This window comes from Urocitellus parryii, chromosome 13 (genome assembly GCF_045843805.1).
Source record: "Urocitellus parryii isolate mUroPar1 chromosome 13, mUroPar1.hap1, whole genome shotgun sequence".
Classification (NCBI taxonomy): domain Eukaryota; kingdom Metazoa; phylum Chordata; class Mammalia; order Rodentia; family Sciuridae; genus Urocitellus; species Urocitellus parryii.
The window spans coordinates 55,352,966-55,374,032 of NC_135543.1; the positions used below are offsets into that span (position 1 = coordinate 55,352,966).

Genomic DNA, 21,067 nt, shown 5'->3' on the forward strand with positions numbered 1-21,067 from the left:
TCAGCTTCCGTATCAACTGGAATGACAGTCCCCCCCCCCCCGCTTCCCCCCACCCATGCTCATTACAAATAGAGTTTAGGAATTAGGAAGTAGACTAGTTTGTGACAGACTACTGTTCCCATTGCAACAGCTAAAGAGAAAAAGGATAAATATAAAAATCATCTCTTAAAAACTCTATTGGAGAGTTGTGGATACTAAGGTGTAGAAGGGAGCAGAGTTCCAGGAAAAGAAGACCTCTTTCTAGGTGAACAGAGCCCAGTGGTCTCTTCCCTCTCTGGGCAGGAATGTTCCATGAGTCTCTCCCCTGCTGGGAAGAAGGTCACCCTTACACAGGTAGGAGGATTCTTCTGAGACATGGAGGTGCCAGTGGAGCTGTTGATGGCTGCCTGCCTTAGCAAAACAGAGAGAAATTTGCAGAAGTCCCAGATGCAGAGTTAGATCCCCCTCCCTGATTAACTGTCTACAGTGGGATTTTTGTTAAGAACCCAGCAGCAACACAGTTGGTCTGGAGACTGAAATGCAAAGCAAAGAGAGTTCTGTAGTCCCATGGTGTTTATCCCAAAGCCATCCTAGCAAAAGGTACCCATGGGACAGATTTCCCCCTTGACATATTTGAAACCAGAGGAAATTAGTTACTATTAAGTGCAATCCATCCCAGACCCAGCTCCACTCTTGATTAGACTGAAGTGATCTACCCCTCACTCCAATTACAAAGTTGGGGAAAAGCTTGCCCTTTCTTAGGGAATCCTTATTTACTACAGTTTTCTAGAGTTCTTTTGAAAACAATATCTTGCCAGACGATAAGGTTATAGATATGTGAAGAAAAAAGAAAGTGTGACCCATGAAAAATTGACTTTTTTTAAACCACTGTGACCCAATATGTTGGCAACCCAGAGGGTGGCATTAGGAACTTTCAAATGACAATGGCAAATGTTTTAGATAAAGTAGAGGAAAAGGTGGATGAAAGAGGATAGAAATATATTGATAATGTCAACAGAGAAATGGAGTCTTTCAAAAGTAATTGGATAGTCCTGATATGAAAAACACAATATGAGAATTGAAGCATTCACTGGATGGACTTAACAAGTAGAAGATAGAAAAATGAACTTGAAACAGCAATAGAAATTCTTTTTTATTTTATTTAAATTTTGCAGTGCTGGAAGTCTAACCTAGGGCCCAGCACATGCTGGTAAGTGTTCGCCCACTGAGCTACCCCCTCAGCCCCTCAGAAAAATAGAAATTCTTTGACTGAATCCCAGAGGAGAAAAGAATGAGGAGAAAATGAAGGACATTTTGGGTATCAAATTTCTAACCATCATGTAATTAAAGTTCCAGAAATAGTAGAAAGAATGGGACAGAAGAAATATCAGAAAGGAAATGGATTAGAGCCCCCCCCACACACACAAATGATGGATGACATCAACCTACAGATTGCAACTAAGTGAATCTCATGCAGAATGAAGAGGAAAACTAGTCTAGGCGTATCATATTGAGACTACTCAGACAAACTATAAGGAAAAAAATGCACTGAGAACAGCCAGAGAAAAGAGACTTCATATTTAAGAAGAACATCAACAAGAATTGAACGCCTTCTCATCAGAACCAATAAAGTCGAATGGCTTTCTTAAAAGGATTTGATCATAACAACAACAAACATTGCCAGCTTGGAGTTCTACGGCCAGTAAAAAAATATTTGTCAAAAATGAAAATAAATTAAAGTCAGAAAGAAAGCCAAGGGAATATATCACTAACAGATCTATAGCACAGGAAATGCTAACGAATGAGACAGGAAACTCTAGAGGAAGTTCTCAAAGCTGAAGTGACCCATTATGGATATACAGACACACAGGAAAGAATGAAGAGTACCAAAAAGGATAACTTACAAGACTGTTTCACTTTTCTTTTTCTTTCTTTTCTTTTTTTTTTTTTTTTTTGGTTTTGAAACTTTAATGAGGAAAAAAAATGATATACTATGGAGCTCAAAAACACTGTAGCCAGAGTGTCACTGGGTCAAGGACTGGGACTGCACACTGCCAAACTAGCAAACAGAATATATGTAACAAAAATACACACGGTCACAAAACGTAAAACTAGTGCCTGACACAGTTAAGTCCCGGTTTCCTCTTCGTTCAGCAGCATGTTGGGGATCCCGCAGCTGATGGGGAACACACGTCCAGACTCTGGGCATTGCAAGGTGCCCTCCAGCAGGTCCACCTCCAGCAACAGGTGATGCATCTTTCTCAGAAATGTCTCCTCCTTCTCGTAGCCCTCAATCAGCTCTTTTGGCACCTCCACCAGGTGCAAGGCATAAGCCGCCTCCAGAAGCGCCGCCCACTCCACACGGGTATCATCCTCGCTACCTAGTGGGGGTTGAACTCCACGGGGTTGATTCCGACTCCGGCTCCGGTGGCTGGGAGGCATAGGGAGAAGCCACGAGGACCCACCCCCGGCACCTGTGAGCTCAGTAGATCTTAGGTGAACAGCTTCATGTTTCCACACGCGATCCAAGACTATTTTATTTTGAAAAAAAAGTATTTTAAAGTAACAGCCATAATTATTGGAAGTATAAAAATGTGAAGAAGCACCACATAGGAAGGAATATAAAGGGGGAGGGAGAACTGTACTTTGCAAGGTCTTTACATTGTGAGGACGTTATTAAATATAAATCCAATATGGGTAGCAATGATTTATAGATCTCTGGAAGCCATTAAAATATAACACAAGGTACAGCTAAAAGACAAGGGAAGAAAACATGGAGTAATAATATCTTTTCCGGTTTTTATAATTGCCTCTTTGAATATGTAGTAGTTACCATACACTTAAGGTCTAATTTTAAACCCAGTGGTGTTTTCCCAACAAAAGTAGCTGTGCTACAGAGTTGCATTCTATTTTCCATGTAACATTTTCCTGGTATTGTTTTGGAATAATAAAAAAAATACAAACAGCTGATAAAGCCTAAACTGGATTTTCTCCTAATATGGTGAGGAATGAAGCTGCAGATTAAGGCTCCTGGCTGGATGGGCTTGAGGGCCAGAGTTATATAATATATTGGGAGTGGAAGGTCAGGACCTGTTCTCCACCCTGGGATGAAGGAGAAATACTTGGATCCCTAACTAAGAAAGTGAAAGCTCTTCCAAGGGTACTTGTCTCAAAAATGCTGTCTGACTTCTTTGCCAAAAAAAATACTTGATCATTGCAATTAAAGGATTCTTTGGTGGATTGTTTTAGATGAACCAGTGTGTTACTCAGCTGGTCATGACCGATATCACACATCTGTTGCAAAAGGAAAAAAAAAATCTTAAAAACCCCTTAAGAATTATACAGGGAGCAATAACTGTCTCATTATCTTGTCGATTTCAGATGTATTTCAACCACTAGAATGGGTCCATCTTGTCCAATTATAAAGAATTCAGTGAAAAACCTCTTACCACCAAATTATCAAATACAGCTGCCTAAAATTCTTTTTATCATAAAATGCATTTTACATTTTTCTTAAATGCTTTAATTTTTAAAAACATAAACTGTCTCTGTTACTGTCAATTAACATCCAAACTAGAACTACTTACAATCAGGTACCATACATAAAAGGATCAATGATAAAATTCCAGAATTTTCTACCAAAGGTGATTTAGAAATCTGGGAAGGATCACCAAGGGTATAGAGAATATGAGCAAATAGGATTTTTTGGTCCTATTTATGGAAACATTATTTCCCCCCTCCTTATGTACTCTCATGCATATCACTGTGTTTTACATATGACATGTTTAGTTAGCCTCTGCATGCTGTGACTGTAAGACCGGACAAGAACAACCTATAGGAGGAAGAGTAGATAAGAACACCTTAGAGGAGGAAGAGTTCATTTTGGCTCACAGTTTCCGAGGTTCAGTCCACAGGGGGCTCACTTCATAGATCTTGGCCTACATAAGGAAGAGAACATCATGGCAAAGGGTTTTGGCAAAGGGAAGCAGCTCAGAACATGGCAATCAGGAAGGAGAAAGGGGACGAGGAGTATGAGATTGATCTCCACTCACCAGGGACAAAAGATAAACCCCAAAGTCAGGCCCCCAGTGAGATCCATCCTCCAGCCACACCTCACCTGCCTACAGTTACCACCAAGTTAATCCATATAAGTGGATTGATCCACTGATTAGGTTAAGTCTCTCATAATCTAATCCGTTCACCACTGAACTTTCTTGCATTGTCTCACACATGAACTTTTGGGGGATACTCATTTCTAAACTGCAACATTACACTTGATAATAATTCACTGCTGCTCTGCATATCAAAATTTAGTTTGTCTTAAGGGAGTCATGATGCCCACAGTTGACATTACTGTGTCCTTGCTGCAGTTATCTCTTTCTTATTTAGGGTGAAATAGCTCAGACCAAACATTGGTTAAGGGGTACTCTCAGCCAGAAATAAAAGCGAACTTGGAGGATGTTCTCTTTTTTTTTTTTTTTTTTTTGTACTGAGAATTGAACTCAGAGGCACTCAATCACTGAGCCACATCCTCAGCCCTATTTTGTGTTTTATTTAGAGACAGGATCTAACTGAGGTGCTTAGCACCTTGCTTTTGCTGAGGCTGGCTTTGAACTCATGATCTTCCTGCCTCAACCTCTCAAGCTGCTGGGATTACAGGCATGCGCTGCCACACCCGGCTAGGAAGAGATTCTTTGAAAGAAGTTGCAAAAATTCTCCAAATTTGAAAATTAAACAAGCAAAAACAAATCATGTGAGAACAACAAAAGAAGATACAACTGAACTCAGTCTTCATGGCTGGGGACCAGAGTGTTTCTGTTAATCAGACATTCTGCTCTTAGGAAATATTTGTCAATCATGTATCACAGAGTAACATTTTATTTTTATGTAATTCATCATAATCTCTCAGGATTTCAACATTTTGACATATGTCTACCTTAATGTGCCTCATACTTTTAAAAATAAATATTTATTGGAAATTTTATGTTCTGAATGCTTTACGTGTGCTAATTCATTTAGTCCTGGCAGCAACTCCATAAGGAGAGTACCCCATGAAGTTACTCAAGCTGTTTTACTCCTAGATTGGCAGTGATACTGTCAGGTAGTGAGTGACCATAGGAGCCAACACTGTCTCTTAACAGCTGTACGCTATTCTGAGGGTGGGGAAATTATTCTCACCAAGTGACCAAGGGTCTCCATTCTGAGTCATAGGTTTTTCCACTTAATGTTACAGATTATTTCTTCTGTCTCACTCTCTTATAATCTTAGCAGTTAAGTTTTGTAATAGATTTGAGGTTTTTTTTCAACTTTAAAATATGGGAAATAGACATATAATTTACCATTTTAAGGGTGTAGTTCAGCTGCACTGGATGCACTCCTGATGCTGTGCAGCTATCACTACCAGCCTTCTCCAGAACACTTCTCATTTGATCTGAAACACTACCCATTAAACACTGCTGTCCTTTTCCCTCTTCCAGCCCCTAATAATCACTATTCTACTTTTTGTCTTTATGGATTTGACTACTCTCAGTGCCTCATAAATAGGATCATATAGTCTTTGTTCCTTTGTGACTAGCTCACTTCACTTAGAATAATGTCCTTGAGTCTCATCCACATCAAAACATTTGTCAAAATGCTCCTCCTGTTTCAGGCTGAATAATATTCTACTGTGCATGTACACTATAATTTGCTGATCTATTGCATTGTACCACCTTTTGACTATTGTGAATAATACTGCTGTGAGCATGGTTGTACAAATATCTCTTTTGAGTCATTGCTTTCAATTCTTTTGGGTATATATCCAGAAGTGGAATTGCTGATCATATGGAATATACTTTTTAAATTTTTTAAGAAACACCACAGTGTGTTCTAGAGAGGTTGTACCATTTTACATTCACACCAAGAGTGCACAAACGTGCCAATTTCTCCAGCTCCTTGCCAACATTTCTTGTACTAATGGATGTGAGAACAAGTACTTTGTCACTCCTTTTGCAATCATTGTCTTAGATACTTTACGGAAACAAGCCTTTTCCATACATGTTTTGACTGATATATCTGTTTAACTTCCCATTTTATGAATGTGTGAGAATCACAAAATATATTATGGCATTGATTCCTATATGGCCACAGAATCATAATGAAGTATTGAGAATAAAATAGGGCTGCTACTGAATGGAGATGATTGCCTGGAATCCCTCTCTACCACACAAATTGTATTTAAACTTAAAATTTTGTGACTTTGTAACATCAGTATACCAATTTGCATTTACGAATATTATTCTTTCCTCAGAAAATCCATTCCTCGCTGCCGAAGAATCAACAGGATGCTCTCCAATGAATCCCTACATTCTCCTGCATTCTGCCGCTCCAACTCACAAGCCTCCGTAGACAGCACCTCCATGGAGGATTTCTGGCGGGAAATAGAAAGCATTAAAGAGAACAGCATGGGAGGGCAGGAAGAGCAGCTGCCGGCTGAGGTCAAGCCTGTGGATGGTAAGGGGACACTCCACTTGTAGCTTAAAAATCAGTAGAACTTGGCATAAGAGTTCCCTGTTCCCATTGGTTTTATCTGCTGAATTGGCTCAGTTGGCTTTTCATCCATGAAGGAGGCCGAGCCTCAGCTGAACCAGTTGAACCCTTGTATATCACTACTTAGATTCTGTACCTCTCTGTTGATTTGGTACATTACCATCAAGCAGACTGAGTATTATAGTTTTGTTGGCTTTTACTTTGTATACATGACTATTAGTTATGAATAAAGGAAAGAAAAATATTCGTTTTGAATCATTTCTTTCTTCTTCTTCCTCCTCCTCCTCCTCCTCCTCCTCCTTCTTCTTCTTCGATTGTCTGGTATTCCACGAAAAATAAAAGTCATGTTTAGCCTTCTGATTTTTAGTGAAACAAAACAGAAGAAGGTTAGAGTCCAAAACATGAAAACAAAGAAAAAAAAAGGGGGGGGGTCTAGTTTTCCTTAGTTTGCAAAAAGCAAAATTGCATTGCTTACCTGGGATTAAAAGTATAGGCCCTTTCTTCTAAGCCCTAGCAATCACCAGGTAAATACATAGATATCCAAGAAAGACTGAAGCTAGATTAGTAAATATGCACCTAAGAAAGCTTTCATAAGCCTGGAAGTAGCCTCAAGACAACTACCAAGATAAACTGAAATTTAAAAAAAAAAACAAAAAACTTCTCATTCTTCATTCCCTTTTCTAAAAAGTCTGCTTTTCTCACCACTAGGAAGTGATTACTGAGATGCAGCACAGTTAGTATACATCCCACACTGTTAGTAATAAAAAGCCTTACCACACAGATCATGAGAATCTCTTCTACGGAACCACCCTCTATCAGGGAGGGCTATTTTTTCCCCCTTTACTTATTTCCTGACATTTTGTATTTTCAGAAATACTTCAATTTAATGTCAGTTTAATACATTAATTCCTATATGGTCGAATTACAAACCGTGAGCTCACAGTTATAACCTCCAATTCAAATCTAGAGCCACAGGGTCTATTGCTGTCTTCTCTTTTTCTTTATTCATAACTCCCTTCTCTGATAATGAGAAACCTGGCTCTCACTCTCTACTGTATATTTACTCTTTGGATCCTGCCTAGAATAATGGAAAATATTTTCAGGTCTGCTAGCCTAAACCACTATAAACTGCAGGTGTATTAACTAGAGTTTAATATTTATAGTTTAATATTTACTTCAAATGTCCTTGAAGTATTTTCACAGATCTTCAGTGTGCGGTTCATCGAGCTTTGACAAAAGGATGCAATGCACTTGTAACTTCACACTGATCAAGATAGACAATATTTCATTCAACCCAGAAAATCTCCTCATGCTTTGTCACAGTCTTATCCCACTTAGTGATTCACTGTCCCATGGTTCCTGTCTTTGTGCATCACTGGTTAGTTGGGATTTGGCTAATTTCACTGAGCATAATGTTTTAAAGATATAGCCAGTGTATTACTGGTTACTTCATTTTTATTAGTGGGTAGTTTGTATTAGTTACTAGGGCTACCTTAACAAAGTACCAGAAAACTTGGTATTTTATAGTATACATCATGATATTTTAAGATGTGCATTCTATTTATATCCTAATTATATCTATAAAGACTATTTCTAAGAAAAGTCACATTTTCTGATACCCTGGTGGTTAAGGCTTCAACACATCTTTCTTGAAGACACAATTCACCTGTAGTAGTAGTATTCCATTGGATGAATATACCTTATTTTTAAAATATATGTATATTTTTAGGTGTAGGTGGACACAATACCTTTATTTTATTTCCTTGTGGTGCTAAGGATTGAACCCAGTGCCTCCCGCAGGCAAGGCAGTGCTCTACCACTGAGCCACAACTCCAGCCCCAATATACCACATTTTAAAAAATCCTTTTTAGCTGCTAATGGACTTCTGGGTTTGTTTTGGTTTTCTTGTTTCAGTTTGGCTATTATACATAAGGCTTCTATGAGTAATCTTGTAAGAAATCTTTTTTGAGCATTTGTTTCTATTTCTCTTAGATACATGTATTTGTATAGGATATGTTTAACTATATAAGAAAGTGCCAGCAATTTTCCCAAGTAACTTTACCATTTTTAACCTCTTTCAGCAACTTATGACATTTCCACTTTTTTTCGTTTCCACATTTTTCAACATTTGATATCATCAGTTTTCTATATATTAGTGATTGTAATCACTAATTACAATACATGGAACCATTTCATTATAGTTCTAATTACATTTCACCGGTAACAAATGATGTTTAATTTTTTTCTGTACTTATTATCCTTTCATTTGTCTTGTTTTGTGAAATATTTTGGCTCTTTTACAAAACTTCCTTTTTTATTATTGATTTGCATGACTTCTTGATATGTTCTGGATACAAGTCTCCCAGACGGATATACTATAAATATTTTCTCACTCTCTCTTGGACTTGCCTATTCATATTCTTAAATGGGGTCTTTTAATTGAGTCAGTCTCTCTCTTTCTCCTTCTCCCTCTTTCTCTCCAATATTTTGCTGCAGGTATACGGAAATAACAACTTAACTTCTGTATCTTGATTTTATATCCCATTACCTCTCTGAATTCTAGTAATTTTCTTCTGTATTTCTTAGGATTTTTATAGAAAAACAAAGAATTCTGTTTTTCTATCTGATATTTATACTTTTTAAAAAAAATCATGTCTTTTTGTACTGATGAGGGATTCCAGCACAAGTTGAATAGAAGTGGTAACAACACATATGCTTGCTGTGTTCCCAGCTTTACAGGAAAAGGGTTCAGTGTTCTCTGTTAAACATGATGGTATCTGTGAACTTCTTAACGATGCTCTTACAAGATAGCATTCTAGTCCTATTTTCTGAAAATAATATGAATGGGTGTTGAATTTTGTTATTTTTTTTCTACATGATTCATTGAAAAATTAATAAAATCTGTGTTTCTTCTAAATTATGTTCTTTGCGTTTAATTTGCTCATTTTTTTTTTCTCTTTAAGATAGCAACTTCAAGCATTTATGAACAATTCCTGTAAACAATGGTTTCACTGCACCCTACCAATTTTGAATATGTTGTACTTTCATTATAGTTTTGTTTCAGATATTTTCTCATTTTTATTGAATATTTCTTAATTTCCAAATAACTGGGGATTTTCTAGACATCTTGTTATCTATTTTTAAGTTAATTGTGTTGTGGTTAGGGACCATAGTTTCAGTCTTTGAAATTCATTTAGATTTATTTTATGATCTTTTCTGAGTTTCCCTGTCTGCTCACACATATCACAAGCATTTTCTCCTTTAAGTCCTTGAGCATAGGTAGGAGAGCTACTTTCATGTGCTTATTCAATATTAAAGTCTTCAGAGTTACTTTCTATTGCCTACCTGTCTCTTGTTAAATTGATCTACTTTGTTGTTTGCTTGCTTTTCTGAGATATTCTGTTCTACGTGATCAATATGTTTCAGAGACTGTTTTCTGTTATATTCTCTAAACCAAGTTCATTTTGGTTCTAGCAGTTAACTTGACTGGATTCATCCTTGTAACTCTTCTTCCCTACTCAGTGCAGTCTGGGTAATCTTGGTCAGTTATGTTTGTCTTCATCTGCTCCCCTCACTCTTTCACCCCATGCTTGGAGTCTCCCACACAGCTTTTTAGTTCAAGGTTTAGTCAAGAATTTGGTTAGAATTTATGCACAGATTTTGGAACTCTATCCTATGTGGTTCCCTACTAACAGGAATGTGCTCCTCACTTTTCAGCTGTTTATGTAATCCTATACTTTATTCTGTAACTCCTCAAATAAATAAAAATGTGTCTTTCTCTTTTGAGTTCTAGTCACCTTGTACTGTAGAGATTGGAAAATGACCCTAGCTGAAGATCAGTATAAGTGCAAGTCCTACCCAGTACATTTTCTTTTATAAAAATTTGATATTTTTTAGTTCCTGTACTTGATTCTTTTCTAGTATATTCATGTAGTTATTTTGTGTATTTTTTTCAGAATTTGTAACAGTTAAATACAATACAATTATGTCAGTATAAGCTACTCCATTTTACTAGAAGATTTTATTTTGTTTGATATGTTTCTCCATCAAACTTTCTAAGCTGGTAGAATTTCAGTATGGAAGGGTATATATGATAGCTGGGACTTTCAGTATGGAATGATATATATGATAGCTGGGTTTATTTTTTTAAAGAGAGAGATAATTTTTTAATATTATTTTTTAATTTTCGGGGGACACAGCATCTTCATTTTATTTTTATGTGGTGCTGAGGATCGAACCCAGCGCCCTGCGCATGCCAGGTGAGTGTGCTACTGCTTGAGCCATATCCCCAGCCCCAGTCCCAGCTGGGTTTATTTTTTAAAGTTGAATTTTTTTATTCATTGTTTTATGACTTCTTAGAATATATTTTTTAGTTATATTCTTCAACAGAAACTTATTTTTTCACTTAATTAATTCAACACATATGTCTCCCTGCTCTGTACTAAGTAGAATGAAAGGTATTGGTGATAGACTAGACACAAAACAGACATGTTTCTCTTTTTCATGAAATTAGTAAGGTAGGGGAAGAGAAAGTAATTAATGAAATACTATAAGTAGATCTATTGGGGGGAGGGGATTACTTGAAGGAAAAAAGAATGATAGTATTGGAATTGATATTAGTAGGATATGGCCCTGTCTGATGGCTTCAGACTTTATTGAAGGAGAGATGTACAAACAGACCTGGCAGTTTGAGTGGCCAATGATTAAAGGGTCAAGTAGACTGCCACACTAAAAGGCCTTGCTAACAAAATAGAGCATGGAACTTTTTTAAATTAATTTTTTATTTATATGTGATGGTGGAATGCATTACAATTCTTATTACATATATAGAGCACAATTTTTCATATCTCTGGTTGCATACAAAGTATATTCACGCCAATTTGTGTCTTCATACATGTACTTTGGATAATAATGTCCATCACATTCCACCATCATTTATAACCCCATACCCCCTCCCTTCCCCTTCCATCCCTCTGCCCTATCCAGAGTTCATCTATTCCTTCCATGCACCCCCTCCCTACCCCACTATGAATCAGCCTCCTTATATCAGAGAAAACATTTGGCATTTGGTTTTTTGGGATTGGCTAACTTCACTTAGCATTATCTTCTCCAGCTCCATCCATTTACCTGCAAATGCCATGAGTTTATTCTCTTTTATTGCTGAGTAATATTCCATTGTGTATATATGCCACATCTTTTTGTTATTCATTCATCTACTGAAAGGCATCTAGGTTGGTTCCACAGTTTAGCTATTGTGAATTGTGCTGCTGTAAACATTGATGTGGCTATGTCCCTGTAGTATGCTGTTTTTAAGTCCTTTGGGTATAAACTAAGGAGAGGGATAGCTGGGTCAAATAGTGATTTCATTCCTAGTTTTCTAAGGATTCTCCATACTGCTTTCCATATTGGCTACACCAATTTTCAGTCCCACCTCAGTGTATGAGTGTACCTTTTCCCCCATCCCCTCACCAACACTTATTGTTGTTTGACTTCATAATAGTTGCCATTCTAACTGGAGTAAGATGAAATCTTAAGAGTAGTTTTGATTTGCGTTTCTCTAATTTCTAGAGATGATGAGCATTTTTTCATATATTTGTTGATTGAACATGGAACTTTTGAGGACTTTAAAGTAGTTGGTATTTCTGGGGAGCTGAGGGTAAGAAGAGGATTGTATGAATGTATCCAGAAGATGAAGCAGCCTTATATGTTGTAGACCACGATGAAGAAAGGAAAAGTCATAGCATTATTTTTGTTTACATGTGAAAGGATTAGTTTAGTTACAATATGGAAAAGAAGTTTGAAGAGTATCAAGAATGGCTGTAGGAAGAACTATCAAGAGTCTGACCTAGCAGTCTAGATGAGAGATGATGGCTGCTTTGACCAGGGTCATGGCAGAAGAGATTAAGGAAGGTAGATACTTTTGAGATAAAATGAGGAAGTAGTATCAAAAGGTCTTGGTGAAGCCTCCTGCCATGGTACATGCCTATGACTTCAATGACTTAAAAGGTTGAGGCAAGAGGATTGCAAATTTGAAACCAGCCTGGAAAACTTAGTGAAACTCTGTCTCAATTCTTTTTTAAAAGAGTGGTGGGGTGAGGTGTAGGGGTATCTCTAAGAGGTAAAGTACCCCTGGGTTCTATCCTCAGTCCTATAAAAAGGCAAATAAAAAGGTTCTTGTTTATGTGCTCGAGTTGATGCATAAAGAAGGAGATGTCAGGAATGTCTCCCGAGTTACTCATTTGCCTAATTACTAGAATAGAAGTTCTATTTATTGAAACATGCAATAGTGAAAGAGGCCTAGAGTTGAATGATGGATGAGTTCAGGTTTGAACGTATTGAATATGTTGTGATTGATACAACTAAGGGGATGTTGGTACATGGAGCTGAAATTCAAAGACGTGCTCTAGGCTGCAGTTACACATTTAGCAACTGGAGTAATGAGAATAGGATTGCCTAGTATGTAATTTAGCAAGCAGGAGACATGCTGATATCTGCTGTAGATGTCTCTTACCTAGGAAAACATTCTACATATACCATTTCCACCTCAAGTTTATGTTAACTCTAACCTACCAGTTTTTCCTTCCTCCTACTGTGTCATCTCTCCTTACAGAGTTGAAGAGAAAAACATACAATTTAAAGCTTTAATATTAAACTATATGTATAATTTTTGTCTTCAGAAATGAAAATCTTACCTAAGGCTTATGAGAGACTTCCAAGTCACAAAAACTCACTGATTTAAAAGGACTATTGTGTTAGAATAGAGCTGCTAACCATAAATTCACCTCATTTTTTTTTGTTAAAGGGACAGTTTACAAAGCAAACAAACAATAAAAATAAGATAGCAAATAAAATATTTGCCTAGTTAAGAAATTGGGCCTATAAAGCACATTAGAAGACTTTGTTTATATATCAATGATGCAATCATGTACACAGAGTCCAGGACTCCTAGACTGCTGCTCTGACATGTATTTACACATCAGTCTAATCTGCTCTTTAAACAAGCTTTATTCAGGCAATGCCTGTTTTGCCTGGTACCTAGAAATGTGCATGTAGTAGATTTGCTTTTATGGGACGTCATTATCCTGAATTTCTTTCATTTCTATACCTCTGGTTTATAATAGCAGCTAATGCTCATGGATGAATCTTACATTTTTAAATCACCTTCTGAAAAAGGGTAGAATTATTGCCCCATGCTCAGAATAAGGAGAGAAACAGGAAAATAAATACTTATTGAATATCTTATTCCAGATTCTTTGCCATCTTTATAAATGCATTGCTTTAAAAAAAATCATCAAGTCTACCTAATTTGCTATTATTGTCCCCATTGTTGATACTCTTGTTATTGGTATTGTGGTCACTCACAAAATGGTGGCTATTAACTCAAGCCTGCCCTGATGAAACTCCAAGGCACTTGATTATAAATGTTTACAAGGTACTTATTCATGAGATGATTCTCTACCACACTATGACTAGTTGACCTTTTTAAAGGAAACTTGTTTATATGGCAGGTGCCCTTGTGGCTCTTGTCTGACCTACGTCCGGTTTATTCCTACCAAGATAGCCATTTCAGGAGACCCCTGACTGGGAAGGAAATTAGGTTTGCATGTGTTGGTCAGATGAGATCAGAAGAGGCAACTCAAGACACATGAAGTAACAGAAGCAGTGAATTACTACAGGTCCTAGAGAGGAGAGGGCTACGCCTGACAGGGACAAAAGGAAGAGGGGAAGAGGGGAAGTCATCCAGGACCCATACATTCAGCCAGTGAAGGGGGAGCAAGAAAGAAGGAGCATGGTACCAGGGGGCTGAAGCCCTTATTGGAGTCCAGGGTGTCACCCAAGTAGAATATTCCAAGGGGAGTTCTATTGGTAGATTGAGAAAAGCAGGCACAGAGCAACATGGATTGAGGCTGTGACTGAAAGGCCATGAGCGGGGTAAGGCCAGCAGGGCCAGTCAAGTAGGTTGCATCTTGTTATCCGATAGGCAGGTGGTAACCAGGAAAAAGTTGTACAAGGCAGGTATCTGGAGGAATTGGGAAGAGGTGGAAAACTGGAAACTGTCCAAGGTGACTGAGCCCTGCTTGTGGCATGAAGAAGTTAAGCCCATGAAAACGAATTCCAAGGCAACATCAATCACTACACCCATTTTGCTGAGGGGACACTGCTGGAGGTATTTCAGCAATTTACTAAAATCAATGGCAGTACTAGGATTTGTCCTTGGATTTGAGTGATTTACAAACCCTTTGTGCTCCACTAAGCCATACTTTTTCTGTTATTGTTTTAGTCTTAATAGTTATATTTTATCATTTTTTGAAAATGGCAGTTAACCTATGGCTTATGTTTAACCCTCTGGCAAGGAAAATTATCTTTCTAAATTGGCCAGTCAACTTTGCTCTACTAGACAATATTTTATAATTGGACTTTCTATTGCATTTTAAAATTAAGACTTTTCATTTATTCTTATAATCCTTTCCCATAATTACTGTAAAAAATGAGACATCTCATATTACTTACTTATTTCTTATTGTCTTATGTCCACAGACCTGTAGTTACACACATATGGAAAAGGTCCTAATCTCCTCTTGGTCATGTTGTGTTACAGAAGGAGAACTTGAAGCTGAGTGGCTGCAAGATGTGGGTTTATCAACTTTGATCTCAGGCAACGAAGAGGAAGATGGGAAAGCCCTGCTCTCTACATTGACTCGAACCCAAGCAGCTGCGGTGAAAAAGAGATATAATACCTATACTCAAACCCTGAGAAAAAAGAATAAGCAGTCTGTCAGGGATGTCAGAGACATCTTTGGAGTTAGTGAATCTCCTGTAAGTAATGAATATGGCTTAAAAAGTGTTACTTAGATTTTGAGGGGGGATGGGCGGCAAGAAGGGATGGTAAGAATAGAAAAAATATCAGAAAAGGCTGGTTCCATATCAGTTATCAGAGAAAACTAACACAGACACCATAATGCAGCATTTTATAAATTTGAACTTGAATGATCATTCCTCATTTCCCATAACTTCATTCTCCCTCCAAACCAAATTTATTTTCTTATGTGTTGAAGTTTGAAAGTAACTTCTTTGGTAGTGAAGTGGCTATTTATGTATGGATACACAGTGCCTTACTTAAATCTAAGCACTGAATGAGAATTCTGTGGTCAGACTTTGTGAGAAAGTGAGTGGGTTATTTTACATGGAAGTGGGGGGAAGACGGTAGAGTAGACTGTATGTTCAGAAAAATTAACATGGCTAAAAAGTGAAAGATGGGGCTGGGGTTGGGGCTCAGTGGTAGAGCACTTGCCTAGCACATGTGAGGCACTGGGTTCAATCCTCAGTACCACATAAAAAATATAAATAAATAGAATAAGGGTATTGTATCCATCTACAACTAAAAAAATTAAAGTGAAAGATAACAGCACTAGTTAAGTGGGCAAGAGATTGATTCAGTACACCATAAAAAGGAAGCGTCCCATGTTTTATGAGAAATGACTGAAATTCCAAATTACCCTTAGAAGTTCCAAGGCTATTATTTTGCTTCCTAGTCTGTCATTTTTCTCCTCCCGCTAATTCTTACAATTATTTAATTCATTCATTGCACCACTGCAGTGTTATATTGCAGTAATGCTGAGAGCCATAGTCGGAATGAGGAATGGCATTTTTGCCAGAACAATGGTTGAGAGGTGACCCAGCAAGCCATTGAGATGATAATGGTTATGTTAAGCTGTGTATTCAATTGTATATTAGACCCCTGCTGTCCGCCTAGGTCTACTACTTTGGAGTTCCCATTGGTTGGGGAAGTGCGGGAGGGGGGATTTCCGAAGGAGGGATTTCCGGTTGGTGTGTGGTGTGGGCCAGGAGAAAGCTGTGCATGGCGTTGGAGAGAGTGTGGAGAAAAAAGGAGTTCCTGTTTTGAACCTACAAGGCTGTGTGGCGGTTGGGTTATTTTGTGCCCAACCAGACTGCTGCACAGTAATTGCTTCACTGATTTAACAAATACTTTATTAACACATGCTCTGTATAAGGTCCTATATTAGGTTCTATGCAGATAAGATTCTTGGAACATTTGAGGTAATTAGTATATAGAAAAAAGGAAATTTGATATTCTTCTGCAGTGACAGAAAAGTTGCCTAGGGCAGTTTAGTTAATCATTCTGACTTAGGTTTCTCATCTGTTTCATTTTAATATCAATAATGACATGAATTAAAACTTCAAGGATCTTTGGTGGAAATCATGCTTGAAGACTTAGTCACCAATTTGAATGACTCTAGGTTGTCTGTAAGTCATCTTCTCACTTACATATATTAATAATCAAGGATAGTTGCCAGGGAAGCTCACATCTGCATAGTTGACCTTTCCATTTGTGGTAATGGTGTCTTAGAATAATACTACCCTTTAGACTTTCTATATTGATAGAAATAATCTCTCTATCCAGTCCTGTGTGGCAACTGGCAACTGAAATGTGGCTAGAGTAAAGAAGGAACTGAATTTTTATGTTTTTCTAGTCTTAACTGATTTAAATCTAAACAGATTGGCTTGTAGCGTATGTATTTAACAGCACAGTTCTAGAATCTTCTGTCTATTGTGATAGCAGATACACCTTGTAGTAAGTGCATTCTAGGTTCTTTGATATCTGGACGTTCAACTTAGTTGAAACCCATGTCTTTCTGGATGGTGGGATTTTTCTATGTCTGTAATTGAGTAAAGATGGATTCTACAACTTGAGGCCAAGATCTGAAATACAGGTGTCTGGCCAAGATGCCTATAAAAGAAAAAAAAAAGGTTTGTCTGAATGTTTAAAATTCCCTGGGTCATTTTTTTAGTTACTTTCAGGATCATAGTTGTAAGGGCCCTATACACTTTGTTTACATGTTTCCTTTCTCACATCTGTTTCCAGCTACTTCAGACTAAAGTTTTGGCTCTACTCTAGCAAACTATGAAATAGAAAAAGGTCTGCAGATTTCTCCTAAATCCTCCAGTTGCTCAGGAAATGTGTAACTACCCTTTTCAGGTTTCCTAAGACTGAGCTATAAACCCCAGCCCCTAGGTTCTATATACTTTTGTCTAAAACTTTTAGAACAAGTATTTATTCATTTACTTTCTCTGGACTTCTAGTAACATAGAGTTCCTTTATTTTGTACCTCCCTCTTCATTTACTTTAACCCTCCATGAAGAGAAAGATAAAAAGGGAAATTGCTCATTGGGTCCAGAGTGTCAAAAGAAATGAGTCTTCCTTCTCTGATATACATATGGGCCACCTACTGTTCAGCGTCAACTCTGGGAGGGACAGAAAGGGTCTAGTTGATGTATCTGTGGAGGGGAGGATGGCCCCAGGGCTCTTCCTTGGGTTTGCTTTCCTTTCTCTCTTGTTATTGAAGAATGAATTGAGAATGGTAACTAAGATGGAGGGCAGCAAGGGGGAGGGGCAGGCATTGAAGACAGAGGAAAGACCATATATTATCCATTCCAGGGAGTAGAGAATTCTTGTGCTGTACCTGAAAATGGGGGAATCAGAGAAATGAGAGTCAGTAAATGCCTGACATTGTCTAGACTGCTTAAAACAATTCAGATCTTTTCTTGTTAAAACTGTGAAAAGCCATATAAACCTAGTCTTTGTGGGAAAAAAGTTGTGTAATTCTAATATATAAGGTCTAAATAACATCTTTGCAGATTTGCTTTTTTTTTTCCCTAAAAATTTCAGCATGTGTTTCTGCAAGTAAAAAAAAAGTTGGATGTTTCTAAGTGTTGACCTCAGCCTTTTCAGTTTTCTATTTGAATTTAAAGCATAAATGACAGTTCCACCTTCCTTCCTCTTTCCTGTGTCTCTGTCCAGATCTCCTTCCTCTGTCCTCCTCCTCTCCTTTCTCTTCCTCTCCCCTTTCTACTCTTTATGGCCTTACTATGGAATCATTTACCTACATTAATTGAATATAACTAAATTTTCCCATTTCACTTTCTTAGTAAAGAATGATAAGACTTTGCATTAATTTTACATATATGAATTTGACCCAGTGAGCATATAAATTTAATAATTTGAAAAATAGATATATAGATTACTCTAGTTATTAATTTTTTCTTTTACTCATAGAATTCCATTCTCAAAATCACTTTCCTTCAGAATTTCAAAGATACTTTCTATAATCTTCTCTCATGCATGATCACTATGGCAAAGAACAATGTCTCAGTCTTTTAATGGAGTGGAAACTTTTTGAATTTTATTTTTACTATTAGAATCTTGAAATATTACCAGTTTTACCTTTAAAAAAATCATCCTAATCAGTACTGGAATGTGCCCTTTCAATTTGAGAGCTGATTCCTTCTTTAGGTTCTATATACTTTTTTAAAAAAATTGTTTTTGTTGTAGAGAGACACAATATCTTTTTTATTTATTTGTTTTTATGTGGTGCTGAGGATCAAACCCTTACACATGCAAGGCAAATATTCTACCAACTGAGCTATAACCCCAGCCCCTAGGTTCTATATATTTTTGTCTAAAACATTTAAAACAAGTATTTACTCATTTTACTTTCTCTGTGATCTCCTTCTGATATCCTTATTTTGCATTGATTGAGTGGAACTTTTGTGTGTCTTAATTGTTCTCTTTTATTTCCTAAATTTTCCCAGGTTTGTTCTTCATTCTTGGATATCTCTTCAACTTCATTTATTATGTTAGTAATTTGGCTATGGTTATATTAACTTGTGATTTTCATTAATTTTTTAAAAAATGCAACAGTCATATTTCCAATTTACTGAAGTTCCTTCTTTCTCCTGATTCCCCTTTTATTACAGCAATCTGTTTCTCTTTCTTGGCTACAATAGTCTCCTAGCACTCTGAAGGTATTAATAACTAAACCTTTAATTCTAAAGTTCTCTCCCTTTCCTTGAAGTATCTGTTTCCTTCAGAGTGATGCATTTTTTTTTTAGCAGCATGTATTTCTTATTGCCATTGTTTAATTGATTTTGATCTATGGGTGCTGATGTCTTTCTTTTTGGGGGGGCGGGTGGGAACTGGGGATTGAACTCAGGTGCATTTAACCACTGAGCCACATCCCTGATCCTATTTTTTGTATTTTATTTAGAAATAGGGTCTCACTGAGTTGCTTAGGGCCTTGCTAAATTGCTGAGGCTGGCTTTGAACTTTCAATCCTCCTGTGTCAGCCTCTGAGCCGCTGGGGTTACAGGTGTGAGCCACCTTGCCCAGCGTAAATGTCTTTCTTAATGGAGGACTAGATTGTTTGCTCCGTTTGTGTAGGTAAGACTGCATGCTTTCTATGCAGTTGTGTAGACCTCTTTTCTCCATGAACGCTCCTGTGAGTAGAATTCAGGGCCCATGTGAGCGATGAGATCTATCGGTTATCACACTTCACTTTAAGACATAACATGGCATCAATGCCAAAGTAACAAAAGTCCCCAAGAACTGCCATTTATTTCCTTTTCAGGAATAAATAAACCAACTTCCCTTTATATATTCCTGTCCTTATCCTTTTAGAAAGCCCAGTGAAGTGTAATTCAGTCTTCCTTTTGTACTCCACTACCACACCCTTACCAGGACAGCCTCCACCAACAATGAAGGCAGTCATTGTGTCACTAAGAATTCACCATCAGTGTTCCAAGAAGGAAAACCGTTTTTCAGTTCCTTTGGTCATTTTCTGAGTTGGAGGTGCCTCTCTGATATTTTTATTTCCTATTAGATATGAGCTTTCTCTAAATAAGCATTTACTTTCTACTCATTTTCCTCTTGTGCCTTTTTTTCAGGCTGAGTTATCTTCTGCCTTGATCAAATCACTCTTGCCTGCATTTTATCTTCCAGGAATTTCCAACAATTTCTGTTCTACTAATGGAAATGTTGAGTGGTTTTTAGATATACTCCTTTAAAAAGATATCTCTTTTGACACTTAAGAGTGATTTGCAAAGAAAGGAGAAAGTAGTATGTGCATTTTGCTGTCTTGGTCCAATTTTCTTGTACTGGTTTTTCAATAGTATTTGTTCTTTTCAAAGAGTAAGTCTGGGTTTTTTCCTCTTATCATGAAAGTAATACATAACTTTACTGGAAACAGAAAGCATAACAATTTCTGGGAGTCTAAATAAATTTTCTGATTTTGTTAAATATCCAATACATTTAATTTTTCAATGGAGTTCTTACAATGAGGGACTAGAATATTTAACCCTTGTTTTATTAGAGCCATTGTATATTTAACAAAAAATGCTTAATCAATCTCTGAATACATAACACATGGTCTATAGTCCTATTCATCATGAGCAGACCCAGATGCATTTTCTATTATTCAGAGGGTGTGATTAAATATTCCTTTCAGTAACACATTCAATTGGGAAATATAGTCAACCTCATTTGTATCTAATTTCATAATAAAAAAGCAATTATCTAAAGGTAGAACTATCTATATTGACTATATAGTCATATAATATGCATAAAAATATGATCATATCTCTTACATTGATATTGACTGCATGGGACAGAAAACCCAAGAAATCGTGAGTCATACAAATAGGGAATTGCTTTTCTATGTCAAGAATAAGCTGAAGGTAGATTGTCATATTTCTTAACATGAAC

The 21,067-nt window shown here is 37.1% G+C and overlaps 1 protein-coding gene and 1 pseudogene across 3 annotated transcripts in view; one reads left to right on the forward strand and one right to left on the reverse strand.

Annotated features, from left to right (window-relative positions):
* Positions 1-21,067, forward strand: part of Arhgap28 (Rho GTPase activating protein 28) — a 180,271-nt gene that overhangs the window by 93,897 nt on the left and 65,307 nt on the right. For all 3 annotated transcript variants that reach the window (XM_077792228.1, XM_077792229.1, XM_026408882.2), the window contains exons 2-3: positions 6,269-6,471; positions 15,107-15,324. In XM_077792228.1, the coding sequence (XP_077648354.1) occupies positions 6,269-6,471; positions 15,107-15,324 (421 nt within the window). The remainder of the gene's footprint in view (positions 1-6,268; positions 6,472-15,106; positions 15,325-21,067) is intronic.
* On the reverse strand, positions 2,107-2,489 carry LOC113196798 (multifunctional methyltransferase subunit TRM112-like protein pseudogene; annotated as a pseudogene).